The 25,575-nt window shown below is 42.2% G+C and overlaps 6 protein-coding genes across 11 annotated transcripts; 3 read left to right on the top strand and 3 right to left on the bottom strand.

The window, feature by feature from the left end:
- The first annotated feature begins 130 nt into the window (after positions 1–130).
- sirt4 (sirtuin 4) lies at positions 131–3,160 on the top strand. Its single transcript, XM_035632875.2, has 4 exons — positions 131–248; positions 881–1,365; positions 2,064–2,358; positions 2,458–3,160. The coding sequence occupies exons 2-4, from the start codon at positions 881–883 to the stop codon at positions 2,608–2,610; spliced, it is 933 nt and encodes a 310-aa protein (XP_035488768.1). The 5' UTR covers positions 131–248; the 3' UTR covers positions 2,611–3,160.
- A 175-nt stretch (positions 3,161–3,335) lies between these two features.
- c6h1orf74 (chromosome 6 C1orf74 homolog) lies at positions 3,336–4,251 on the bottom strand. Its single transcript, XM_035632876.2, has one exon. It carries the CDS (start codon positions 4,200–4,202, stop codon positions 3,411–3,413), a length of 792 nt encoding a protein of 263 aa, XP_035488769.1. The 5' UTR covers positions 4,203–4,251; the 3' UTR covers positions 3,336–3,410.
- A 139-nt stretch (positions 4,252–4,390) lies between these two features.
- On the bottom strand, positions 4,391–5,676 carry tomm6 (translocase of outer mitochondrial membrane 6 homolog (yeast)). Its single transcript, XM_035632884.1, has 3 exons — positions 5,510–5,676; positions 4,706–4,841; positions 4,391–4,573 (listed from the first exon to the last, which is right to left on the bottom strand). The coding sequence occupies exons 1-2, from the start codon at positions 5,605–5,607 to the stop codon at positions 4,745–4,747; spliced, it is 195 nt and encodes a 64-aa protein (XP_035488777.1). The 5' UTR covers positions 5,608–5,676; the 3' UTR covers positions 4,391–4,573; positions 4,706–4,744.
- A 32-nt stretch (positions 5,677–5,708) lies between these two features.
- Positions 5,709–7,635, top strand: LOC118310083 (ubiquinol-cytochrome-c reductase complex assembly factor 2). The gene is made up of 4 exons (XM_035632882.2): positions 5,709–5,919; positions 6,815–6,889; positions 7,303–7,369; positions 7,482–7,635. Exons 1-4 carry the CDS (start codon positions 5,782–5,784, stop codon positions 7,589–7,591), a joined length of 390 nt encoding a protein of 129 aa, XP_035488775.1. The 5' UTR covers positions 5,709–5,781; the 3' UTR covers positions 7,592–7,635.
- A 645-nt stretch (positions 7,636–8,280) lies between these two features.
- tspo (translocator protein) lies at positions 8,281–11,144 on the bottom strand. Of its 4 annotated transcripts, none has more exons than XM_035632881.2 (5): positions 10,955–11,144; positions 10,821–10,881; positions 9,031–9,206; positions 8,772–8,910; positions 8,281–8,659 (listed from the first exon to the last, which is right to left on the bottom strand). In XM_035632881.2, the coding sequence occupies exons 3-5, from the start codon at positions 9,201–9,203 to the stop codon at positions 8,486–8,488; spliced, it is 486 nt and encodes a 161-aa protein (XP_035488774.1). In that variant the 5' UTR covers positions 9,204–9,206; positions 10,821–10,881; positions 10,955–11,144; the 3' UTR covers positions 8,281–8,485. The 4 variants fall into 4 exon arrangements, with proteins under 4 accessions (XP_035488774.1, XP_035488772.1, XP_035488771.1 ...); XM_035632879.2 differs by having other exon boundaries at positions 10,761–10,881; XM_035632878.2 differs by lacking the exon at positions 10,821–10,881 and having other exon boundaries at positions 10,955–11,109.
- A 207-nt stretch (positions 11,145–11,351) lies between these two features.
- frs3 (fibroblast growth factor receptor substrate 3) lies at positions 11,352–23,982 on the top strand. 3 transcript variants are annotated; one of them, XR_004793700.2, is made up of 8 exons: positions 13,485–13,872; positions 15,237–15,362; positions 15,865–15,953; positions 16,095–16,281; positions 17,433–17,594; positions 18,646–18,761; positions 18,844–20,297; positions 22,146–23,982. XR_004793700.2 is itself a non-coding variant. In XM_035632859.2 (7 exons), the coding sequence occupies exons 3-7, from the start codon at positions 15,888–15,890 to the stop codon at positions 20,176–20,178; spliced, it is 1,866 nt and encodes a 621-aa protein (XP_035488752.1). In that variant the 5' UTR covers positions 11,352–11,409; positions 15,237–15,362; positions 15,865–15,887; the 3' UTR covers positions 20,179–23,982. The 3 variants fall into 3 exon arrangements, 2 of the variants coding, with proteins under 2 accessions (XP_035488752.1, XP_035488751.1); XM_035632859.2 differs by lacking the exon at positions 13,485–13,872 and adding an exon at positions 11,352–11,409 and having other exon boundaries at positions 18,844–23,982; XM_035632858.2 differs by having other exon boundaries at positions 18,844–23,982.
- Positions 23,983–25,575: the final 1,593 nt, after the last annotated feature.

A 25,575-nucleotide genomic window follows, 5' to 3' on the forward strand; every position in this document is an offset into this window, starting at 1 on the left:
AATAATATATAGAGCACTTTTTGCAAAAAAACATCATTCCGACCCTGAGCGACAGTCCTTTGACTACAACTCCCAGTCTGCAGCGCGAGATATTAGGTGTTACTTAAAATTAAGGTATTTCCTGTTGCATCAGACAAAGGTTCCCACCTAAAGTCATCCTGTTGAGGTTTGTCGTGTTACACACGAGCAACATCTTGTGAAACGACAACAACGTAACGCTGGAGTTGCCGCTGCAGCTCGTGAATAAGGTACAGCATAATTTACACTATAAAGTACAGTGGCTCACTGACGGTCCAACCAAAACCTTGCTAGCTAACATCGGAACTATCGTTAGCCAGCTCTGGGTCACTGTCTGAAGCGGACACTTACGTAAAATGAAGAGTGACCGTGTCGGTGCTTTGTTTTTGTTGTTGTCATAGAGTCCAGCTTTATTGGCTTTTTGAAAAAAATTAAAAATATAAAGGTGATATTTAGCAGGTGTAATGGAATTACAGTTCATTTGTAATGGAATTACAGTTCATTTGTAAGGTCTCTGTTCTTGGCCACCTACAGGACGTGGACAGGTCCTGAAAAGTCCAAAGAAGCTTTGATTCAGGTTTCCTCGAATAAAAATGTAATAGAAAACCTTATTTAAAAAAAATATATAATAATAATAAGCCAATGTTGGTGATTATAAATTTACTATATATATATATATACATATACATATATACACACACACACTAAAATCCACAGTCCTAGGCTGTTTAATGACTAAGTAACTATATAATTTGCAACATGACAGTAAATAATGGGGGTTATATGTAAATAAATTGACAGTTATTTACATGGCGCACTTGTTTAATAGTTTTAGATCATATTTCTTCTGCTGGTATTGCAGATGAGACTACCATGGCAGACCCTCACACTACACAGGGCACCTGTGAGGAGGGCATCCTCAGTCCCTGCAGGCATGTTGAACTTTGTCCCTGCCTGCAGCACCGCAGATGCACACTCACTGGACCTGCTGCAGGACTTTGTGTCTCGAGCCAGACGCCTGTTTGTCATCAGCGGGGCAGGCCTCTCCACGGAGTCGGGCATCCCTGATTATCGCTCGGAGGGTGTCGGACTGTACGCACGCACTAGCAGACGACCCATGCAGCATGCAGAGTTTGTACGCAGCGCAAAGTCCCGTCAGCGCTACTGGGCCAGAAACTTTGTCGGGTGGACGCAGTTCTCCTGCCACCAGCCAAACTCTGCTCACAGGGTTCTGCAGCAGTGGGAGGAGAGGGGGAAGCTGCACTGGCTGGTCACACAAAATGTGGACGCTCTTCACTCCAAGGCAGGACAGAAAAGATTGACTGAGCTCCATGGATGTACCCACAGGTGAGGGAGGGGGGGGGGATCACCAGACACCTTAATCACCATCCGTCAGTGGAGTAGGTGAAGTTCAGGTGTTTTACTTGAGAAACAATAGCAATACTGAAATATGAAAATACACCATTACAAGTGAAAGTCCTGCATTGAAACAGTCAAAGAAGTCACACAAAAGTGTTAAGTTTTATCAGTATCAAAATGCTCTAAATTCAGAAAAAATGCCCCCCACGAGTGTTTGGTTGTTTTTTACTGATAGATTAATGTGTAAGTAGCATCTTACTGTTGGTGTTGGTTGAAATGGTGCCAATGGCTTTGTGTTTGTGGTGGTCACAGCACTTAAAACATTGAATTTTTTATTTTTTTTAAATCAACATCAGAAATCCTATCCTAATTACTGATTTATCATACAAAACTGTTGACAGGAAGGTATGCGGATTATCCACAGTAACTGAGACATTGTGTTTAGAATGACTCGTTATTATTGAAGCTTTTAAAAAAACATTTTAATGCTGCTAGCACCACAAAAAATGTATTCACCTCCATTATACTGGATTGGTGGGTGACTGATTTCCCATAACCTAAGGAAATAAAACCAATAAAACTGTCTGCACAATGAGGATAAATTAAGAAATTATGTTTTCGTTAAGTGGCTCAAACTGTCACCACAGAGGTGCTGCAATGTGACGAGGAAATGTTGGTGTCCTCAGGGTGATTTGCCTCGGCTGTGGTGCCATATCAGCGAGGGAGGAGCTCCAGAGACGATTCGTATCGTTAAACCCAGACTGGGGAACTCAGGCAGGCGCTGTGGCTCCGGACGGTGATGTCTTCTTGGAGGACGAGCAGGTCCTCCACTTCAGGGTTCCCTCCTGTGACGTGTGTGGAGGAATACTGAAGCCTGAGGTCACGTTCTTTGGAGACAGTGTGAAAAAGGGGACAGTGCAGTTTGTGCACGACAGACTGGCAGAGTCGGACGCGGTGCTCGTCGTGGGGTCTTCGTTACAGGCAGGTCTTGGAGCACATCTGTCACAATAACGCTCGGTTCTTGCAACACAGTCATTCTGGACTTTGAGTTTAATTGTGTCCCTCTGTGATATTCCCCAGGTGTATTCAGGATACAGGTTCTTACTGGCAGCGAGTGACAGGAAAATGCCCGTCGCCATCGTGAACATTGGGACAACGAGAGCCGACCACCTGGCTGAGCTGAAGGTGATCGGCCGCTGTGGTGACGTGCTGTCAGTCATTCACCCCCTCTGACTGTCATGGACAAAGTATTTCAAATATTCTGTCCTCAGCTGATAAAAATGCTGTTAAAACTACCTCATTTACCAGGTTACAACTTAATTGCCATCAGGATGATCTTATAGACACTTTTTTTAAATAGAAAAATGGAGCAAGAGTCATATACACATAACTGCCAGGGGGTTTACCTGCTGCTAATATCAATATATAGCAAAAACTCATGTCTGCACGCACACAAGTTCTGCGGAACTGAATATTAATATGATAAAAAACCCTGGTGTTGTCCTGCACCAGGTGGAACCCAGGACCCACTGCACCAGAGTGAGGTCTGACAGTCGCTCTGAGGATTCACTGTGGTCACTGTAGAATGTGTTACATGTCTGAACCACCGGATTAAACTAGCTGCGATGAAAACAGTGCATGTCTTGCAAGTGATGCGATGAAGCCTCAACTCTTCTCTACATTAACAGCAAATGTTATGTGGTCACACAAGATCAAAAGGAAACATCAAAAGCACAACAGCGTCAGACTGTTTTGCTGATTAAACACGCAGTTCTCAAATGTTTTATGTGTTATGTATTTTATGACTTAAGAGTTTTCTGATGGGGCATGTTTGTGTTTTTTGCAGTGTAGTACTTCAAGTATACTTCTTTGAGGGGTTTTAAAATGTTTTTTGTGTGTGATGTGCTGAATAGTGGTGCTGTTAACCCAGGAATTGAATACCACATCACATCAGGAAATAATTTTGCTTTGCCAAAGTTTAATGAAGTGATAAAAGTTCACCCACACATTCTCTAACAGGGCTAAAGTTGGCATCACAAACAGACTGATGGCAGAGTTACTGTGGTTTGACAAACACTAAGATCCTTTAGGACATTTTGCTGCTGAAACCTTTCTTGTAAACGGAGCCTCCAGTTGTCCAGGTTGGACTGTGTCTCTCTGAGCAGAACATCTGGGATGCTGAAGGAGTACAGGCGACATCTGTGACCTGCGGAGCCTGCCCCCAACGTGGCTGCAGCCGTGGTCACCGTCAGGGGAGTCATAGACAGACAGTTTTCAAAGCTGTGGGTCTGATCGAACCAGTAGGTGACAGGGTAACCCAGTAAGAGACCGAAGGCTGTGCACAGGTTCCATTCATCACATTTCTCTCTGACACAAAGAGGTTTCTCAGCCTCTTTCGGTTTTTCGAACCCTCTCAGAAGAAGCAGTATATCATGTATCATGCTCTTCAGCTCTCCCCTGAGCGGCTCAGTGATGGCGGGCTTCTCCAGCGAGCTGCAGATATCGATCACAGCCACACTGCCATCGTGAAGCACCTGCTCTAGATTTGATCTGACCGTAACTGGATTAAGAATTAGAGTGTTTCCGTTTAAATCCAATGTGAGAAGCGATTTAGACACAAGCTGGGACGACTGCACAGAGCTCAAATACTGCTGCACCTGTGATGAGCTGCTGCCGTTACTGTCGTACAGTAGAGCGGGTTTCAACCCCAAATCAACAGCCAAGACCTGAGTAGCCAAGTCGAGACTCTGAGGTACAGAGAGAGATTTTCTGCCAACGCACAGACATTTACGAGCTGCAGCAACAAAGATCTCCTGAGTGGACATTGCTGCATAAATCACACGACACAGTTCAAATAGTCGAATGTACCAAAATCTTACACCCGGGTAACTAAGTTTCTAATGCAGTTTGAAAAGGTTTCTGTTTCCCAAATGCAAAGCAGCTACTGTATGTGTGAGATTTTTTTTGTTAAATAAATAATTTCAAAACCTTTGAGTCAAAGATAACAAGAACAGAGAGTCAAGATTGTAATGTGTTGTCATGACATCTACAATAAAATGAAAATACAAAACAAAAATTAGAAAAGAAAAGAAAATTCGGGAAAACAAGATGGTTTGTTTTCAAAGTATAACTCGTCATGCAAGTTTCATGACTGTTTATTCATGTCCCTTGTTTCTTCTTTGTTGGTCCAAGACGCCTAAAGGAATAGAGACATCACACCGGTTACAAATCTGTCCGTCAAATTATTTCAAAATCTGTCAAATGTATTTTGTAGCGGTTTGGTAAAATAAAAATTAATTTAGCTTCATCATTCAGCTCACGTTCTCACCATCATCCTGGTTGTGGCGATGCTGTAACTTCCACCATGTTATGCCACAGCCTGAGGAGACATCAGGTCAAAATCTGAGAGGTTTCTTGCGGCCCAGACGCCAGCGGCAAACAAGCCCATGTTGACCAGGAGATTCCTTGAAGAGAAAATGAAATCACATCACACATGATGATTTGTTCTGACAAGATTAAAGCTTTTAACAAACATCTGTCCACTGTCTGTGCAATCAGAACAGATGTGCTGTGGTGTAAACGGATCAATTAATTCAAAACGAATTGATGATTAAACACGTAGAAATTGGTTGTTTTTTTTAAAAAACATATGATAGATTTATCAGACAAAATCCAACAATGACACATCATTACATTTTGGAGATGGAACCTGAACATGTTGCCTTAACTAGACAGTGTCACTATAGTAGAGACAAACACATGAAACGCAATCCGCTTGTATCAGGATCCTCTTCCAAGGCCCCAACATCGGTTGATAAAGAAAGACCCACAAAGGTAATTAGTTTCTCAATTAATAATTATAATCGATTTAATAGAAGAAAATATAGGCAAAATATCAGTGTTATAATCCCACAACCAAGAGGTCAACAGACTCACAACACGAGTCAGTCACACAGTTCACTGACTTATCCTATCTGTCTGTCGGTCGACGAGGCTGATCGATTAATCGGACTGATCGTTTCGACTCTGTAGCTTCGTCCAGACGACAGACTCAAGGACACACCATTAGCCATGTGGCTAACGGCGTTAGCACACAGTTTCACACCACACGTTTATTCACACGTCCACTCACCTTCTGAAGTCGTTCCTGTCTGTGGCAAACCGACATGCTGTGCGGACCCATTCCACCACACCCGAGGGAGAAGCCTTTTTACCGTCGGAGCTGTTCATCGTGCCAACGTGCGGCGTCGTAGGACCAGGTTAGTAGGATAGAGCAATGCACGGAACGGAAAACCAGCCGGAAGAAGCGGGCGGAAGAGTTAAGAAGAGCACCAGTACGGTGCGCCTTAAAGCCCAAACATCAACTCGTCCGCACTCGACTCTCTCGTAATCATACGTGAAGCAATGTCCGCCACCAGGTACCGTCGCTTCTTGAAGCTGTGTGAAGAGTGGCCCCGGGATGAGACGAAGAGGGGCCGCGATCTGGGCACGTTTCTGCGGCAGAGAGTAGCCTCTGCGTTCCGCGAGGGCGAGAACACACAGGTACCGAAGCTGCTGCCGCCGCACGAACGCGCCCGGGACGAGGAGGACCAACAGCCGGCGACCTTGTGTGCCCTGATCGCGGGCCGGTGCCCGGGGAGACTCGTTTATATATGAACTGCGTCGATGCAGCTGTCGAGAATCACTGTCTGTGTTCACATCTACATACTGTGTTGACATTTACCGAGATTTTCAACTGACGAGGCCGCGACTTGTGCCTCTCGGATGGCTCAGTGTTATGCAGCTGTGTCTCTTTACACTTTACTACATGTCAGAGAAGAGTGGAACAGTTCCTACCTTCACCTGATTCACTTCAAGACAAGTTGTTGTTATATGAAGATTTGATATTGGATTGTGTAGTTACTTTAAGTTTTGGAGGACTAATAAAGCAAAATCCTGTTATAAAAGAAACAACTCAATTCAGTGACGGAGAACAAAAAAAAATTGGCTAGGCCTTTTAATATACATATGTTTTAAGAGATCCACTGAGAGTGAAGTAAACTTAACTCAACGCTTTATTATTTGTCGTTTGATTATGTTAGTTTAGTATGGACAATGGTTCAGTGGTTCCTGGGTGGAGGCTTCCACTGAAGCACACAAGCTGCAGAAGTAAAAGAAAACAGCCAGTTGTCTTACCCTGTAAAGACAGACAACGGCCGACGTGACAGAAGATCTTAAGGGGAATCAGTGTTGCATCAAAAACACTGACTGTGTAAAACTTCTATCTGCTGATGTGTCAGTCGGATTGTTTTTATTACGAAAACACATGACAATGTGTGTGAAACATGGTTTATTTTTTTATGGATTTAAATACCAAACAGTCACATTTGGTTTCTGTCGTCTGTCCAATTCTCTACATTTTTAACAGCGTGACCATGAACTTTTTCCCCCCCTCCAGATCTCTGACCCCGAGAAATGTGATCAGATGTATGAAAGTTTGGCCCAAATCAACGGCAACGTGTACAGACAACGTGTAAGTAGTTACCTATGGACATATCCAGTTGCTTCTCTAATTAATCTATCTGCTGTAATTAATATTTTACATTGGTCAGTTCCTTTTTATTCTTGAAATGCACTAGATGAAAGACAAAACCTGTCTGTGGACGATACAGCTCCCTCCACAACTGTCAACAACATGAAATCCATTAGATAAAGAGGGACTTTTCCATCTTTTTCAAGCTGGTTAAGGAAACTGATTTTTTTTCTTTTTCAATTCTTTGATGAGGATGATAAAAACCTTTTATAGTCGGTGCAAACTTCTCAGTAGCTTTGTACAGATGGTCTGTAAACGTAGCAGCACTTTAAAAACCATACTGGAATATGTTTGTTTTTATCTTTACCTGTGTGACATCCAGTCAAAGCAAACATGTCTCTGTGTCTGTTCAGTTTCCTCGTGTCAGAGACACAAGCTTTACCGGCGTTACAGTGGAGGAGTGTAAAGTGCTTTTGTCAGGTATGGATTCACGATATCACGAGTGCTGCGTGTTCCATCCATTTTTACAAAATGATATAAAAAACGTTAGAATGAGCCAATAAAATTTTATTTTTTAATTTTAATCTTACAGGGAGTATGCAGCAGATGGATGAAGAAAAAAAGGGTCTGTGGAAGACGTTAATGGAGAGATTCTCCTCCAAATCACCGGAAGAAGTTCCAGAGAAAGCTCCTGAAAAATAGCTCTTTTCTTATTGTATTTATAGAAATAAAATGTATCGTTGGTATCTCTTTGGACTGTTATTTTTAGGCATTGTTATAATGAAATCAATTATTATTTTTATGCTGAGGTGCTAAGCATCCAACCCATCCATCGATTATCTTTATCACTAATACTTTGAGGGTCGTGGCCGAGCTGGAGCCGGTCCATCACACGGCCAAATGAAAAAGAGCGAGGGGAAATGAATAACCTCAGCCTAAGAACACTTGAAGAGACACAATTGAAATTGCAAATGATTCCTCACCCAATGTTGATGCATTAGTTTGAGAAATGAGATATTAGATATGAAATTTGGTGAAAACGAAGGCCATGGGTCCTTCTGAACATGAGGTCAAATGTTCTTGGATTTTTTTTTCGCATTATTTTCTCATGAACTGCAGAGCTTACTCAACTGGAAAGAAATCTGACAACTATAATAAGTTTCTATGACAATGTTAATTTTGATGCAGACACAGAAAAAATAAAAAGGGTTGTGTGGTCTGAGCTGTGGCTGGTTCAAGTTCTGCGATAAAATACAAGACTTAATTTTTTTAAACTGCCTTCGCTTCAATTTTATGATGTAGCATGATCAATGTTGCATTTTGTATTCAATATGGATATTGACAATTTCTGATTAAATACAGGCATTTTAAGAGCTTTGAATGGATGAGGGTTCTTTTAAAACATTTTTTAATACATCAAATACACAGATATTGATTGGTCTTTGTCAAACGTTTTTTAATCAATCTTCCATAGTTGGAAAAGTTTGTGAATTTCTGCTATAATTTCAAAGTTAGAAAAACCATGTGAAAACATTTAAATCTGTAATGATTCAGAATTTAAGTAGTCTCCTCAAAGCAGTCAGAGCTGCCGCCCCCCTACTCTTCTTTTTCATCACTGTTGTCTCTCCATATGCAGTAGTTGAGAGAGGTGGCGAGGCACAGCCAGGACAGGTAGGGCGCCATGAGCAGCGTGGCAGTGCGGCTGATGGAATACCAAGACGCCATGGTGGCTCCGACAGTCCCAGTCAGGAGCACGATGTCAACGAGTGCCTGAATAGAGCAGAGAGATGGCGTGACAATGCAGAATTTTAACTTGTCACACTGGCCCCATAACGTTCCCACGTGGTGTCCCGGTTCAAATAAACAACCGTGTTAAACTTACCAATTTAATTTTGTGTGCACCGAAGAAAATAGGGGTCCAGGCCCAGTTCAGAGCCAGTTGTAGCCCATAAAGTCCCAGTGGAACCAGTGCATCCTCGGTGAAACCTCCAAGTTCCTTCCACACCAAGTAGGAGCCGTACCTGCGAGATAAGAGTTTGTAAAAAAATATAGAATTTAGATAATGAGGCTGCTACAGAGAAAAAAATTGGACTGCAGCAGTAGATCTCAGAGACTACAGGACTCATGATGATTTTTTTTACCCCATGCCTGTGTATAGACACGTCCAGGCTACAGGGAAGGCTGCATTCGGTGGGCGCCACCAGGGTTTCTGCAGGGTCGGGTACCAGGTCTTCACCTCTTTACGTGTAATGTAACCGCCGTAGAGCCCTCCCAGGTGTGGCAGGGCCGTCATTCCAATCAAAGGCAGCCACATTTTCTGAGGTAAGAGCAGGACACATTTTTGATCAGAAGATTGCTGTTTTAAATCAGGTATCTAAACATTTCTAACATTATCCAGCCCCGACCCCCTGTCCCCAACAAGAGATCCAAAAGCTAAATGTTGTCCTGCCTCAATCATGGGACTCGGGAGTCAGGACACACCACTGTTGACCCAGGACCGGCTTTGTCCTGGTTACATGAGACCAAACCTGAGAAATATATCCTGTATCAACTCATTGGCCATTTTTCCAAGCATCACTTTTTTCCTCCGCATTTATTTCTGTGGATGTTATGAGACATCAACTTAACAAACTTACTTGCAACATGCCTGAGAGTAAACGTAGACTGATAAATCGGTACAGCCGATATACTGGCCGAATTTAACTTATCGATTTTGTAATCATCAGAAATGACAACCATGTAATGGAGGGAGTTTTTAATACATCTGATTTGGTCTCCATCAACTCCTGAGATAAATATCTGTCTATTCGGTGGCTACGCGCGTCACAATGTTCACCAGCTGCTCACTATCTTTTCTGTCGGGTGTTGGGTGTGCATCATTGGGTGGTCAGGGCTTTTATGCTGCAAACTGCTGCCTGCCATGACAACGTGAATGAGAACAGTTAAAAAAAACGGTGAAGGATTATCTCATCTTATCTTATCTAAAATTGTGGGCCAGTCAACACAAACATTGAGCTAAGACACGGTAGAGCCACACACTGTATGTAACGAGGGCCAAGACAAGAAGTACAGTCTGTAAATTCAGGATTTTGCAGGATTTTGTTTGTAACCATATTTGATATGAATATATATTTATGACAATTAATTGACCACAACGATGTTTATTTTTAAAAACAACTAAAACTATTCTTAATTTCATTTGGAATGTTTCATTTGGTTTTGTTCTTTTTTTTCAAATTTTACAACCTTTTACAGTTTCCATTTAACCATTCCAGCCTGGTAAAAATTAACAAATGACCTACTGGTGTTACTCTGAATTGGTCAATACAACAGACAGATTGCAGTCAGGGATTCTTTTTGTGTGTGAAAACCTATGAGAAAAAGACAAGCATCATGGAATAGAATAGAATGACGATTAAGGGATTTGCAGATTTACCTTTTATACCTGCTGTATCATATTTCATACATACATACATTGTCAAGATAATGAAGGATTCAAAATATTACAAAGGCCTAATCGTATGTTCATTTTGAAACGTGCAACAATATGAATGTCATTGTTACCAGAGCTTTTTCAAGAGTGGAAAAGATTTCAACAGAGTGAAATTGTGAACAACAAAACGTTTTTCAGGAAAGCACTGATCATGATATTGACGAGAGGCATGACGAGGGATCCCTTTCATATTCAAACAGCATTTATTTTCCATGCTTAATATAAAAACATATTTAGAAATAAATCTAGGATGGTTGTTTTTTAATGTTGTGATTCAGTGAGTGTAACTTTCTAAGTCTGACGCTAAGATAACAACTGACCCAAGACTATTTTTTTTTTTAGCTTGATGTTGATTTTCATGCTGACATGGATAATCACCGGTGGCTGAAGTAGATGACGGAAGTTGTGAACATATGCAAACAGAAACAGCTGACTGACTGTATGAGGCTGAACAGATGTGATCCTTGTCCACTGTGTGCGAATTCACCAGGAAGACGAGCTGAAATATACAAATGCAATTTAAGTACCGTCACCACTGTGGCAGATCGTGAGCAGCAGGTCGACACACTCACCCTTCACTGGGCCGTCCGCTCCTCCGCTCAGTGTGTGTGTTGTACAGTCGAAGCGGCGCTGCACACCAGCATGCTGCTGTGTGCTGATATAACAGCGCGGTCGGGCAGGGCGCCTCTTATCGCGGCGCTGCCGCCGCAGACACTCCCTGGGCCGGGCACCGTGACGTCACCGCGCAGCCGCCAGCGATTGGTCTTTGGGCTCAAAAGGCTCGTGACGTCGGCGTAGTCGCTTTCCGATTCGACAGTTCAATACCATCGAGTCTGGGTGATTCCCTCGCACCGAGGGCGGTTTATCGAGAGTGGCGACCAATCCGTTCACTCCAATGGAGCCTTTTTTTCTTTTTCCAAGCAATGGCGGATCACGGAGCCTCTCAATAGTTCCCGGAAGTGAGCGGCAGCGCATTAGAGTAGCAGCAGAATGGACCAATGGACCGTCTGTGTTGCACTTATGAAGGGTAAGACGAATAAATAATCAGATTGTATATTATCAGCACATCTGAAGCAATTCAACATACGCATTAAAGCATTTTAGAAAAAACATTGTTAAAACTTTTTTTTAAAAAACGTATTGACTAAAACACATAGAGTAACTTCATCTGGGTCTGCTATATTGTAAAATCGAAACATTTATTGACTACTAATTACCAAAAGTTCCGGCAACTATCTGAAGTCTACATGAGTCACGTGACGTGTGAAAGCATTTTGGACTTCCGTTGTCGCGACTCTCATTAAACGGCTCCGCTCGTACCCAATTGTGAGTAAGGTGAAGGAAAAATCCTTTAGAATTATTCACAAATATTACCCTGACAACCATGACACGGTCAAATTCAAAAGAGACACAAACACAAACTGTTCTTTTTTTGTGAGGACCATCCAGAAAAAGTGTTGCACCTTTTTGGCATTTGTCTATTATATTTTTTATAATATTTTTGTGTAATGTAAGAAACATACCCCTGGCTACTCATTTTTTTTTTGGTTCTTTGTATACTGTCATTGTATACTTTGTCTTTGTTCTTTTTCCAATAAAGAATTCTTAGATTTCGTTTTTTTATACAATTAATTTATTATTGGCAAAATTCCACATTCACAAGAAGAGATGGACTACAAACCGAGTTTTGGGCTTTTAAAAGAAATTCACCTGAAGAGGACTTACGAATGAGAAGACAATTAAATCTTCTTATGTGACACGCATTGTTTAAATTTTTTTTAAAGTTCATAATGTTATTGTATAATAACTAAATTATCCAAATTCTACTGTTAACCAGTAAATGTGTGTCTGGTAAACATCACTGAACTGATCAGGAAGGCCGGCTCTGATCTTGAGTCATTTGAGTTGGTTATGGAGAGGAGGATGTTGCACAAACAGTTGAGTATCATGCAGAACATCTCATATTCTGAAAAACATTTATTAATAGATCTATTGATTGATTGATTTCTCTACTGACTGATTACATGTTGTTGTTTTAGGCCTTACCATCGAATCACATGCTAACCTCAACGTCCTCAGTCGTGGCGAATTTGATGGCAAAATAAAAACATGGTCCAAAGGTCAAAAATACAGAAGCAAACGTTTATTGTCAGTTATTTTGCGTTTCCCTTGATGCTTTCAAGACACACAGCTGAAGACGACAAAGATTGCAAAATCTTCAAGATGGGTCCAACATCCTGTTTCTTTGTGTGGTTGTGAAATCTGCTTGACTACTTTCTTCAGTTTCCTTGAAAGGTTATGCCTCCGGCAAATAAGATGTCACAGGATAAGAATGGATAAATACTCTCAACAAATGGCATGAAAAAAGAATTAACCTAGCTAAAGCCTGCATTGCTTACACCTCTCATAGACTTCAATTGTTGTTCAAAAAGTATTTAAAACACATAAATGAGCCCATGGGCATTATGAGACAACGGGCTCCTAGAAGGCAGCCACCCTGTCTCCCGTCTCTTAGCAGTCTCTTTGTGGTCATTCTCTCGGATTTCAGTGACATTGAACTCTTTTTGAACTTTTGATTAATACTTTTAACGTGTCGAGTTGGAACAAACGGAAGCAGTTTGATGAATCACAACTTTACAAGTGAGTAAAACTAGCTTCATGTCATTCAAGACTCATTCGACTTCACTTGTAAAAACATGTGGAACAAATTTGGCATTTATCAAATAATGCAGAACTAATATATAGTAAACATTTAGGGTTTAGGGCCCTCATTGGAACTCATTCATGTAGAGTACTACGCACTCGAATAATGATAATAACAAAATTATTATTATGTATTATATGATACGTGCAGTGGTATATGATACCACTGCATGTATCTTAAACTGTAAATCCTAGATTCATGTCCTTCCTTAAAACTTGAAGGCTCATTCGACTTCACTTGTAAAAACATGTGGAACAAATTTGGCATTTATCAAATAATGCAGAACTAATATATAGTAAACATTTAGGGTTTCGGGCCCTCATTGGAACTCATTCATGTAGACACGGGCACTGATGCTCTGCCCCCCCCCCCGGTCCTCCAGCCGGTCTTACCTTCTTGCCGCCGCTCGCAGCCTCGTTGTCTGCCTGTGAACTCTCACCCCAGCTGCTTGGGAAATGTCACCGAGGCAGAGGCCCGTGTTGCAGTCACAGGGGGCGTAATAGGAGGTGGGAGATAAAAAACAAACAACCAAAACAACAACCTTCCTTTTTTCCCCACTGCTCTCTCTGCATCCCTCTACTCGCTGTCTGTCGTGCAAATGCCACATCCTGGTACAGCACCAGCACCAGACCCTCCTCCTCCTCCTCCTCCTCCTCCTCCAGCAGCATCATCATCACCAGCAGCAGCAGCAGCAGCAGCCGCAACTAATCGCAGTCTCAATGCTCATCTCGCATTAGGGCTAATCTATATTTAAAAAGAGAGAAGAAGCGAGTCCGTGCCAGACATGTGAGTAGCAACCCGTCGCCGCGGCTCTCCCGCGGTGCGCTCCTCGCAGCGGCAGAACAAATGCTCATCGGACCGTGGTGCCTGCGCGTTCTTTCGGTGTCAGTGTGCGGGGCTCCACGGTAGCATGGCTGAGCCGGGGGTCCGGGGGGGGGGGGGGGGGGGCTCTGCGTCGGCTGGACGATCCGAGCACAGGAGGTTGTGTGAGGGGAGATCACGTTCAGTGTGACAGGCGTGCACTGTAGCTTAGCTCTGTAGCCCTGGATTCAAGGTGTGTGTGTGTGTGTGTGTGTGTCATCTCCAGTCAGATGTGGAGGCCCACGTTTGACAGCACCCTCACACACACACACACACACACTCTGAAGTGTGTGTGTGTGTGTGTCATCTCCAGTCAGATGTGGAGGCCCACGTTTGACAGCAGCCTCACACACACACACACACACGCACACGCACACACACACACACACTCTGAAGTGTGTCAGTAGCATGTGTGAGGAGTCACAGGAGCAAGATCTCAAAACAAAACAGGAGATATTGTCTGTTCCAGTGTCACATGTCAGTCCACAGCTCAGGTTGGATTGGTGTGTGTGTGTGTGTGTGTGTGTGTGTGTTTGATGAAGAACTGCAGTGTGTCTTCCATATATACACTTCTTGGACATTAGTCTTAGAGTACATGTTTTAGTGTTGCGGCTTTCTCGTGGAGTTTACATGATCTTATTTATTACATGTCTTTGCTTGATCCATGTTACATACTTTATGCTTGCTATCTGATTTTATGGCTGCTTGTTTGCTTATTATGTGTATAAGTGGTCGCAGATGAATGTTCTGTTTATTGACTCATCGATTATTTGACTGTTGGTCGCAGCCTCTGATTGTGATGAAGTCCCACCCTGAATGAGAGAATGTAAGCGATAGGTGGAACAACTCATCTTATATTAAAATTAGACAAATAAACCGGGTCTAGAGTGAATTGGTTACGTTGTGGAAGATATCTGAACCAAGGCAGGTCAGTGTCGGACAGTGCTGATACAGATGTCGGGCATTTGATTGGTCCATTTCACTGTCCATAGGCTAAGTAGGATACAGTACATACTCTGGTATTCATCATTAGTAACTGTCACTAAATTGTCATGATATTTCATGTTTGAACATAGTTTAGATGTTATACAATGGTACTTCTCAAACTTTTGGACACTTATTTTGGGATGAAATTGAATAAAGGGTTCTGCCATATACATTTTGACAGCCTTGCCTAACCCCACCACCACGATGCCCTGAATCCAATTTATTCTCTGATGAATTTATCAGTGTTTGTTTGACGTCCTGCTTTGTGTGATGTTCATGCACTGTGTGCTCTGTGGTTTCAGGGAGAAGAACGTCATGCTTCTCTTGAAGATGTCAGTCCATCAAACCAAGTGGCTTGTGACGCCGATGCCCAGTAGAAGATCCTGGGATTGAGACGTGAATCCCTTTACACTGATGGCCTGGACTGAGTAAGAAGTTAGATCGTGAATGTTCCCTGAAGTAGACGTTTCGGTTTCATTGGCTCAAGTTAGGGTCAATAAGACTTGTAAAGGGATGCACCAAAATATTTCCAAATTTTGTAATTGGAGGTTCAGACACGTGTAGTGTTGCGTGTGCAGAAAATATTTGTGTTCATTTTTCGATTGTCATTGTCCAAACAGCTTCAGGTGTAAAAAACGGGTGTCAACATTCATACTTGTAAATTCAGTGTCACATACAGTGTGGGAACTTTAAGCTCTCAGTTTTACACACAGTTATGCTTAGATTTCTCCAAATGTAGGGATTGATTCTCATGCAGATTTATTTTACAGGTTTACAGGGGCTGATGAAACTACAAACTCAGGAACAATTTGCGAACATCACTTTACAAGATCCAAACACTCAGAGTTGTTTGTGTTCGTCCTGCCTAAATAGATTTAAGTTGTTGACGTTAAGGACAGTGGGTGATGATGTTTGCTTCACCCGTGGCAGGTTTCAGCTGGCCTGCTGAAGCTATGGGGAGCTGTTGGAGCTGTCTGTACAGAGACCCCATCCGAGACAACCATCTCACCAAGTTTAAGGTTAATAATCTTAAAAAATATTTCCTTGATTCTTGTTTTGTCTTGGGACAGCACACCATTGGGCCGTTACAAACGAATTTAACTGTGACTCAAAATATCTTTGCGTCATATCCCCGCTGAGTGTTTTTCTGCACCCTACAGGTCACCAATGTGGACGATGAGGGCAACGAGCTGGGCTCTGGCATCATGGAGCTCACACAGACCGAGCTCATTCTTCACACGCGCAAGAGAGACGCCATCCGGTGGCCGTATCTCTGCCTGCGACGCTACGGCTACGACTCCAACCTGTTCTCGTTTGAGAGTGGTCGCCGCTGTCAGACTGGGCAGGGTAAGTGAAAATGTGATTGTCTCTATGGTTGCGGGTTCTTTGTGTGGGTGTTATCATTGACTATTTATGTTTAAATTCATTTGTTCCTTTTTTACTATTTGTATGGAGTTGCTTTCGAGGGCTTTTTCACATTTTAACTTGTCGGATTAGGAAAAGCACAGGTATAAATGAATGAGAGAATTAATAATGTCTTAATTCCATTTAGCTGCTTCAAATGAAATCCTGGTACTAGAAATATAGACATATGGATGTTCTCTATTGATCCCAAACTGGGTAGTTCCTCACAGAGTGTCGAGGATGAAAATGAGCGTTGGCACAACAGCCGTTTGTTTTATCTTGTGAAGTGTGTCACAGTGAAAGACAACTCTTGTGTAAACATGGATGGCCCATGACATCCCAACAAAATGACTAGCATGTACTTTGCCTTCTCTCGTTTAACAACTTCTGGCACTGACTCATAGCAGCACAAATCTTTTGTGAAGCAGGCGAGAGGCAACGCACTTTGAAACAAAAAGAAAGAAAGACAGAAAAATTCCATTGAACCCGGAGCATTATACATATACAGCCCCTGCACACGTGTCACACACTCACCCTCTTCCTAGGACTGGGGAGAAAAATGACAAAGCCCTTCTTCTTCTTCACAGAGTCACAATGCACGGTTGACTTTCAGTCATAAAAATATGATCAAACATTGTTGATATTGCTGTCAAGTGTAGTAATGTTTGTCTTCACATCACACGAGTTGCGAAAGCAATGATGACTGGTCGTGGTCCAACATGTGCGTTGCTAAATCATAGCAGCACTTATAGACTATGATCACCTTATCTGACACAGTGACTGCGTCTGATCTTGGAGCAACTTTTTCACATCATACTTGTAACATGACAGCTACTACTTTTCCACTTTGATTAATTCAATCAAAGATGTTAGATATTTAGCAACAGGAACCTTTTGTTTTTTGTGTGTGTAGAAGAACAAAATATAACTTTGTAAACCTCACGCCAAGTTGTCAGTTGATTATTCATTGATATGGGGTCTATACATCATTTTATATAAACCATCTATCCTTCAAACATGAAGTTATTTGTGTTTGTATTCATTAGTGACTGATTGAACCTGAACAATGTTGTGTTTTTTGCCCATTACATTAGGAATCTTTGCATTCAAGTGCTCCCGGGCAGAGGAGATCTTCAACTTGCTCCAGGAGCTGATGCAATGTAACAGCATCAACGTGGTGGAAGAGTCTATGATGATGAGTCGCAGTGGTCACACGCCAGAGATGGACATGTCTCGCACGCCACAGACTCCCAACAGTGAGTCACACAGCCACACAAACAAAAATAGCACATCCGCCTGCAGCTACAGACGAAAAGTACTTTGTTTAGATGAGTAAATAATGACTGAATGCTACAAAAGTTAAAGTTAAAGTTTTATATTATTAGTAATATTATTATTATTGTTACAACTGTTTCAAATATCGCAACTATCATGTTGAGACAGTGTCGTTCATAGTTCTGGCTTCTTTATGAATTAGATTTGATGTGATGTCTTTATATTAAAGTTTTTATTATAATGTCCATATGATGAATATTTTTTTAAAATTATGTAATTGGATTTAACAAATGTGAAAGAGGTAGGTGAGCCTACGGAAAATTATCCCCTGAATCTGCAGCTCCCATCGGCTTTGTTAACAAGTTTTAGCTCATTGTTTTTTATTTTTTTATTTTTAGCAACTTCACAGTTTTGTTTCGCACCCTTCGATCTCACGGCTTCGGTCTGAGCTGCAGCAGCCGGCAGCTGTTTTCAGCCATGAAGCTCTAAAAACTCACTGCACTTGACCTGCTCGGCACCAAACAGCAGACATTTAGCATCCAGCAGGAAAAGATGTTACGACATTTCCCTGAGGAGTTCCGAGAGACAAAAAAAGAGACTTACATTTGGAAGGTGACCAGAAGCATGACTCCAAATGTATGCCAATGTCACAATTTCCCCAAATCAATTTAAAATGTGACCAAACTTGTGTTCACAAGTGACCAAACAAAGAGGTTACTGCAGGTTTATATACACTCAAATTTAATGAGTGACACCTCCACTTTCTCACTGACATCTAATCCCCTGTAGCACTTTGAAGTATTAAGTAGTCAACATATACATATTCGGTTCTAAACTAAAAACAAAGAATCTAAAAAGAAAAGACTGAAAACTTCCTCTTGTACCTTTCAAACATTAACCAACAGGAGGGAGCTGTGGCTTCATACTATTCATTTTTCTCTGGGTTGGGCATGTTTGCATGCGTTGAGGTCACTGAATCAATACTCCGCCTAAACACGCCATTAAATTCTTCTCACCTAAATGTGTTTGCAGCTCCAGCATTCCCTGTTCAGGCTTTTCCCAATGGATACCCTGGTTATCCCATCAGAGGCGATCCCTCCCAGCCCTCTCTTGCTGACGATCATGGCCTCATGGGTTTGGACGACCAGGTAAGACCCACCCACGCTCCTTGTAGTCCGCGGCATCTGATCTAGTTCATAATTTGACCCTGTTCTTATTTTGCCCAAACAGACCCACACCTATGTAAATACTGTGAGCATGGAAGGGGATCTGTCTATGCGTCACTGTGTGCACTCCCTACCTGAGGTGAGGCCCAGCACTTTCACTGAAACAACACGGGGAGCCATGCCCGTCGGGGGCCAAGGAATCCCGCAGTCCAACATGCGCTGCTGTCCCATCGAGGAGCATAAAGATCCCCAGGTGTTCCTACAGCCGTCCTCACAGGAGGTCAAATTCATGTTGGGCCCCACTCCAGCACAACGCCACCTGCTGGAGAGAGAGAGAGAGAGGGAGAGAGAGAGGGAGAGGCATGGGCACAATCCCCACAGCCTTCAGCCAGTAGAGGGCGCCACAGGCTCAGAGACGGAAGGAGACGAGCCCTCGATGCACCTGTGCAACTCTCACTCTTTTCACCATTTCCATCACCATGCGCACCGACACCCAGGTCACAAGCACCCGGACAGCTGCCAGAGCGGCGAGCTCACCTACGAGAACATCAACGGCCTGAGGAGCGGCCGCAAGCAGCGGCTGAGTCCAAGCAGCGTGTCGCAGTCTGTGGGTTCAAGCAGCAGCAGCAGCACTGGGGACAGTCACTCCCACTCCCTCCTGCACCCACACGCTCACGGCCCGGCATCTCTGCCCCCGCAGGGCTACGCCTGTGAGCGGGGCATGGGTGTAGGACACCGTCGGACAGCCCTGCTGAACTACGAAAACCTGCCGTCTCTGCCCCCGGTGTGGGAGTACAGCGCTCTGCAGCGTGACGACGAGCAGGAAGAGGATGACGATGAGCAGGATGAGGATGAATATGAAGAGGAGGAGGAAGACTTTGATGAGTATGAGTTCTCAGAAGGCCCTGGGACGCCCAACGGGTACCACCAGGACGGCCGGGGCATCCACAGAGATGCCCTGCAGAACTATGTCAACACAGAGCAGGTCCAGCCGCCCCGGCTCCCACATGCTTGCCCCCCGCATCCGCGGCCATGTCAGCCAGACCGAGGGGGAGGTATATTTAGCTTTGATTTCGGCAGACGATCGAGGTCAGGGGTTGGAGGCTGTGAGCACGGTCACATGCCTCCATCGCGGCAGTTGAATTACATCCAGGTGGACTTAGAGGGAGAACCCCCCTGCCAAGCGCTCAGCGGCGGGGGTGCCCAGACCCAGACCCAGCCACAGCACCAGCGCCTGCCACCCAAAAAATGTGGCGCACAGGCACCCCGGCGCAGCGAATGCTACGCAGTCATTGACCTAAAGAAGACCGCTGCCATGTCCAACCTGCAGAAAGCTCTGCCCAGGGATGATGGGACTTCCAGAAAGACTCGACACAACAGCACAGACCTGCCTCTGTAACCGGTGTTCAAACTGTGGAGGAGTGATGAAGACAGATGAAGGCTTATCCTCATCTTAGCACACTGGACCCTTCACTGTCATCCATCCATTCAACTGTCTGGCTGACTAATACAATACAGGTACCTAATTAGAAAAACTACTGAAACCTATCTGTGCATATAAAAGGAAACAAGAAATCTCTGAGGAGAATTTGCCATTTTATTCTCTTATTTATTATAAGACATGTGGTGTGAAGCTCTCGAGTGATCTGCAGTTTTTACTGCACATACCGCTTGCCGGATACATGGACGTGTATACAAAAGCATAAAATCATATATATATATAAAAATCATACATATATGATTCTATCCTTAGCTACGACCTGGGGCAGTGACCTCTGTTTTCAGTTGAAGTATTCATCGCCATACTGTATTAGCAAATTGTAATTCTCAAATCCATTTTCACTGTTATCATGAAGTTACACTACATCCAAGTATTTTTTATTTTTCTTAATTTTTTTACTTCAACACCATGACAGTCGGAAATGTGACTCTCATCACAGGAGGCGTAGATTAGTTGGCACTTTGGAAGATTTAACTGTTCTGCCAAGATACTGGCCAATATTCATACCTCATCACAAGCACCTAGGTCTAATGTTGTGGCTGGTAGAAGAGGCCGTTCTTTGTTACTATATGCCTATAGAGCATTTTGCACACAATCCTATGGAATTGTATTTTTATCATATTGTAGGAATAGTTTTGTCCAAATCAAGTTGAAAAGTGGAAATGAACTGAGCAGAACAGAAGGTCATATTTGGAGAATTAGACTTAAACTGAGTGATGGTGAAAGTAGCACACATGGATTAAACTAGTTTCGGCTCCCTCCTATCCACATGCAGCAAAAGGAAAAACAAGTAGCATATCATCTCCGATCACACCTCCTGCATATCATCCCAGACCTGCGGAAGGTCCATAGCGAGTTTACGCTCGTCACGTTGCACTTTTGACTCTGGGCCATTGAAACGCGCTCCGTCGCCGCGGGCCACGGGCCACGGGCCACGGGCCACGGGCCACGGGCCACAGGCCCGACCATGTCCTTTCGCCAAAAGCAGGAGGCCAAATACTTCATTGACATTCTTAGTCAGCGTCGTAGTAGAGGTTTGTTTTCATGTTTTAATGGCGACATCGATAACCTCAGATAGTGGCATAAAGCTATAACCTCACATGAAATGTGCTCAATCTGTAATTTTGTCCGTTATCAGGTGTGAGTGTCTATTTAAAAAGGTTAATCAAGTATGTCGCAGAGTCATGCAGTGAACATTTTTGTGAGGCGATTTATCGAGCTTCTTCGTCAGATATTTATTTATTTATTTCATTATTTATTTATTCTTTTTTTTTATTGTTTGAACTTCGTTTTACATGTGATGACCAGCGTTTTGTAATCCAGTTGGTGATATGGAGACCAAAGTTTCACCTCGAATTATCACTTGAAAAACTGGTGTATTACTGTTATAACTGTGCAGAATTATATTTTAAGAGAGAGAGAGAGAGAGTGTATTTATATTTTAAGTGCCAAAACTTTCATTGCAAACTGTTTGATGAGTAAAATCAAACGTGCCATTTGGATTCGTAGGACAGAAAGGCATGAGGCGATGGCAGTCGGCATACATACTTTGAAATAAATAATAAATACCAGAATCCAACTTTTTTAGCTTGATAGAAATTATAATAAGAAAACTGCACATTCCACCTCATCCACATTGACAGTCATTCAGAGCGAGAGATCTTGTAGTCTGATAATCACAGGGTGGTTTTATGCTGCTACGTGTAAATACAAACAGTAGCTCGTGTAGGTACTTGTACAGGTACTTGTCAAAGTGACGCGATGTCAGATCTTTTACCATATTGTTAATAGAAGTAGCATTGTTGTGTTCTAATGAGATTTTTTTTCTGAGCAGTAGAAATGTAATGTTGTTTTATTTCACTCAGATTGTTTTCCTGACAAACTGGCTCTCTGATAAGAGAGGGGACAGAAGCACTTGGCCCGCTGACGCTGTCATCGCTTCGTTGAGCGCTCATATCAAGATGATATTTTCATTCGACAGACGAAGGCCAAAATGTTCTAGATTTATACTCATGTATAGGCCTTCAAATGCAGAGCAAATTGTGGCATTTAGCTGAAGTTGATCTTGTTTTTTGTTTATTCAACAGTGCGTTCAAGAGATGAATATGGGACATGAATACAAAGTCTTGACTTCTGATATAGAGGTTATTTTCGGCTTCTGTGTTGTGCAGATTAACTGAAATACAAGTTTGATCGGTGGCCACTTCCCACCATTTCCCACCTGAGCCCTGCTCATTAAACAAGAGAGACGGAAATCTCTCATGTGAAATATGTTTCTATTTTAGTGTGCACTCAATTTTTCTGTTAATCATTTAGCCCATCACTGTCTGCAAGTAATAAAATAATAAATACAAAGTCCAATATAACTTCCTATAAGCCAAGGTGGCTTTGTAACATTGATTTTTTTTGTCAGGAACAGCACAAAAGTTACAATATAGCCTCACATCTGAGAGGTGAAAGAGAGTGAATATGGAGCATTTATAAAAGAATTTGATTGATTATTCAATCACTACCAAGATTAATCATCTGTTGTAACCTTTTCAGAATTAGATGAAAAATAATTATCTTTTATCCATTTGCAAGTCAGAAAATGTTTATTATTGCTAATTCTTTTTTACTATGGTACAATCTGTCAGCTATATATTTTCAATGTTTTTCTAATGATGGTACCTGGCAGCCAAAGATATAGCTTTTTTTGTTTGACAAATAATAACGATAATAATACAAAGGTATTTGATTTACAATTTTGTAAAACACCAAAACCCTCACTTTCAAGAAACTGGAATTGACCAAAAAATTGCCATTTTTCTTGATTTGATAAATAATGATTAGTTATTAAAATAATAAGGTTACGTCTTCAAAATGCTTGTTTTTGTCCATTTGAAAATTACAAAACCCCAAAATATTACATTTACAATTATGTAAATACCGAGAAAAGGCAAGAAATCAAACACAAATCAATACGTGTTTGGCAACTTTACTTTATAATTGACTAATCAATGAATCAGCTTGTAATTTCAGTGCTACTGATATGATAGTATAAGCAGTTTGAAAAAGCGATAAACCGCTTTAGTCATATCTTTTGGTACGTTCCCCAACACAGAAGCCTCAAATAACCTCAAATCTAAAGTTGATGATTTTTTATTTTTGTTTCAGTCTCCTCTATTACAAAAAGGCCAAAGCTTTGCGTGCCCCAATACTGACATTTTGACTGTATTTGCAGAGATATTGTCTTGATACCTTGGAGGGATGTTTACATTTTTGCAATAATAGTTGAATTATTGTTTTGTTGATCTAAATCAGACCAATGTGTGAAGTGTGAACTTTAAATAGTAGTCTATAGAGCTTAATGTGTTTACTCGCCTGTTCTTCTGCGAATCAGCCGTCTTATTATTATTATTATTATTATTATTATTTCTGGTTCAATGTTTTCATTTCAAGCTCCATGGTGCAGTTTTAGCTATGAAAATAATACTGATTGTCAGACACCGTGTTTGCTTCGACTCACATTTAACAGTGCCATAGGTACCTACCCATTGCCAGTACTTAAATTCAATTTTATTGTATTAAACTTTTTAAACCCGTGGTAAAGTTTCATACAGGGAACAGCGAGTGGTTCATCTAATTTCTCAGATTATTGTTACATGTGCTTTTATGGTCATATAAAAAAAAAAAAAAATCCACGTTGAAATTTGTCAATTATCTTTTTTATAACGCTGTAACCACCCAAACCAGTTCACAGTGATTACAGCATAATTACCACATACTCCTGTGTTTACTGATAAATAATACATAGATATCTTAGATCATTGCTTTTCAGCACTAAAACCACTCATGTGATCTCACTGCAGCTGGGTCCACCTCCATGACTGACTGCGACTGGGCTCAATGCTTATGCTGTCTCAAATGTTTCATTTTTATAACCCTTCAGTGTTTATGCTCGAGGTGTGATTCACACGGTTGTCCGTCAAGTCGTTGCAGGGTGAAAAAGCCACGTCGAGATAACAACTCCTGCCACTAAGTTCCCCAGAGCTGGATTTATTGAATGGGTTGTTGAGGAAAAGGGCTGGCTCTTGTGTTTACTGTACAAATGTGAACATGTTTCTTGAAGTCCATTTAAGGGAATTTCTGACTGTGCCTTTCATTTTCAAGCTGGAAAACATTTTCATTGCTGTTTATTAGGGCGGTCAAAAAAACAGAGGGCCCGGAGCCAGCCTCCTGCTGGTCGGCGCTCGGGCCCTGAAAAAAGTCACCGCCTGTCAAAAGAAAGAAGTTGAGAGGGGCTTTAGTCCGAGTGGTTTCATATTTCAAGTTGGATTTTAAAGAAGTGTGCCAACTCCTTACTGTTTTACACCAAGCTGTGTTTAGAAATTATGTCTGTTGAACAAATATGTTGGGAAATGTCTTGGTATGAGTGAGATGAGAAGATTGATACCAATAATGTATATATGATAAATGGATACAGCCCAGTGCTTGTTAGCTGAGCTTATACACCGGAAACAGAGGGAACCAGCCTCTGTTCGTTAACCTGGCCCTATCCTAAGTTAACCCCCCCCCCCCCCCCCCCCCCCCCCCCCCCACTTGTTAAAACCTTGGATCTCATTTGTTTAGTACATACAAAAACCAGCTTGAAAGACGTTGCTAGGCAATCGACACAAGCCACAGTACGTCACTGATCCGGTGGTGGTTGGTGGAATTTGTTTATTCAAATGTTCCAACTGCATGTTTTCCCCCTTTTTTAACTCCCAGGCTTTCTGCCAAGCTAAGCTTACCCTGTACTGGCTGTAGCTTCACATTTAGCCAACAGACGTGAGCAGTATCAGTCTTTTCTTTCAGCAAATCGGCATATTTCCCAAAAGTTTGGAACTATTCCTTTAAGTTAAATGAATCCGAATTTGTTGAGATCACGTGAGGCAGAACGCGGTGGTTTGGGAGATGCAGTGGGATGGACAAATTCAGTGTGATCAAAAAGGGTGTTGAGTCATGACTCGTGCATGTTCTGTAGCATATACTGTAAATTATGAGTTTTTTCTCAAAAGACACGTTGTGTTTGTCGTTATAATGCCATGTGTCTGTACGGTGCACTCATGATTATCTGATCTCTCATCAGCTGCCATTTCTTCTCATAGTGCTGAAGAATGTGGAAATAAACCTCCTTTCAGAGATTTGTGTGTGTGTGTGTGTGTGTGTGTGTGTGTATGTGTGCATGTGTGCGCGCGGGCGCGAGTGTGTGTACATTTTCAATCCATAACACTAAGTGAATCAGATGATACAAAGAATACACACACAAGTAAT

Source organism: Scophthalmus maximus, chromosome 6 (assembly GCF_022379125.1).
Source record: "Scophthalmus maximus strain ysfricsl-2021 chromosome 6, ASM2237912v1, whole genome shotgun sequence".
NCBI classification, from domain to species: domain Eukaryota; kingdom Metazoa; phylum Chordata; class Actinopteri; order Pleuronectiformes; family Scophthalmidae; genus Scophthalmus; species Scophthalmus maximus.

What these genes read in the sequence shown, in the direction of transcription:
- sirt4 (XM_035632875.2), top strand. Translation starts at nt 881, where the DNA reads ATGAGACTACCATGGCAGACCCTCACACTACACAGGGCACCTGTGAGG. An exon ending in CTCCATGGATGTACCCACAG is followed by an intron (nt 1,366 to 2,063) that starts GTGAGGGAGGGG and finishes TGGTGTCCTCAG; the next exon opens with GGTGATTTGCCTCGGCTGTG. An exon ending in TCGTGGGGTCTTCGTTACAG is followed by an intron (nt 2,359 to 2,457) that starts GCAGGTCTTGGA and finishes GATATTCCCCAG; the next exon opens with GTGTATTCAGGATACAGGTT.
- c6h1orf74 (XM_035632876.2), bottom strand. Translation starts at nt 4,202, where the DNA reads ATGTCCACTCAGGAGATCTTTGTTGCTGCAGCTCGTAAATGTCTGTGC.
- tomm6 (XM_035632884.1), bottom strand. Translation starts at nt 5,607, where the DNA reads ATGAACAGCTCCGACGGTAAAAAGGCTTCTCCCTCGGGTGTGGTGGAA. An exon ending in GACAGGAACGACTTCAGAAG is followed by an intron (nt 4,842 to 5,509) that starts GTGAGTGGACGT and finishes TTTCTCTTCAAG; the next exon opens with GAATCTCCTGGTCAACATGG.
- LOC118310083 (XM_035632882.2), top strand. Translation starts at nt 5,782, where the DNA reads ATGTCCGCCACCAGGTACCGTCGCTTCTTGAAGCTGTGTGAAGAGTGG. An exon ending in GCAACGTGTACAGACAACGT is followed by an intron (nt 6,890 to 7,302) that starts GTAAGTAGTTAC and finishes GTGTCTGTTCAG; the next exon opens with TTTCCTCGTGTCAGAGACAC. An exon ending in GTGTAAAGTGCTTTTGTCAG is followed by an intron (nt 7,370 to 7,481) that starts GTATGGATTCAC and finishes TTAATCTTACAG; the next exon opens with GGAGTATGCAGCAGATGGAT.
- tspo (XM_035632881.2), bottom strand. Translation starts at nt 9,203, where the DNA reads ATGTGGCTGCCTTTGATTGGAATGACGGCCCTGCCACACCTGGGAGGG. An exon ending in TGTCTATACACAGGCATGGG is followed by an intron (nt 8,911 to 9,030) that starts GTAAAAAAAATC and finishes CTTATCTCGCAG; the next exon opens with GTACGGCTCCTACTTGGTGT. An exon ending in GTGCACACAAAATTAAATTG is followed by an intron (nt 8,660 to 8,771) that starts GTAAGTTTAACA and finishes TGCTCTATTCAG; the next exon opens with GCACTCGTTGACATCGTGCT.
- frs3 (XM_035632859.2), top strand. Translation starts at nt 15,888, where the DNA reads ATGGGGAGCTGTTGGAGCTGTCTGTACAGAGACCCCATCCGAGACAAC. An exon ending in CCGCTGTCAGACTGGGCAGG is followed by an intron (nt 16,282 to 17,432) that starts GTAAGTGAAAAT and finishes CCATTACATTAG; the next exon opens with GAATCTTTGCATTCAAGTGC. An exon ending in CACGCCACAGACTCCCAACA is followed by an intron (nt 17,595 to 18,645) that starts GTGAGTCACACA and finishes ATGTGTTTGCAG; the next exon opens with CTCCAGCATTCCCTGTTCAG.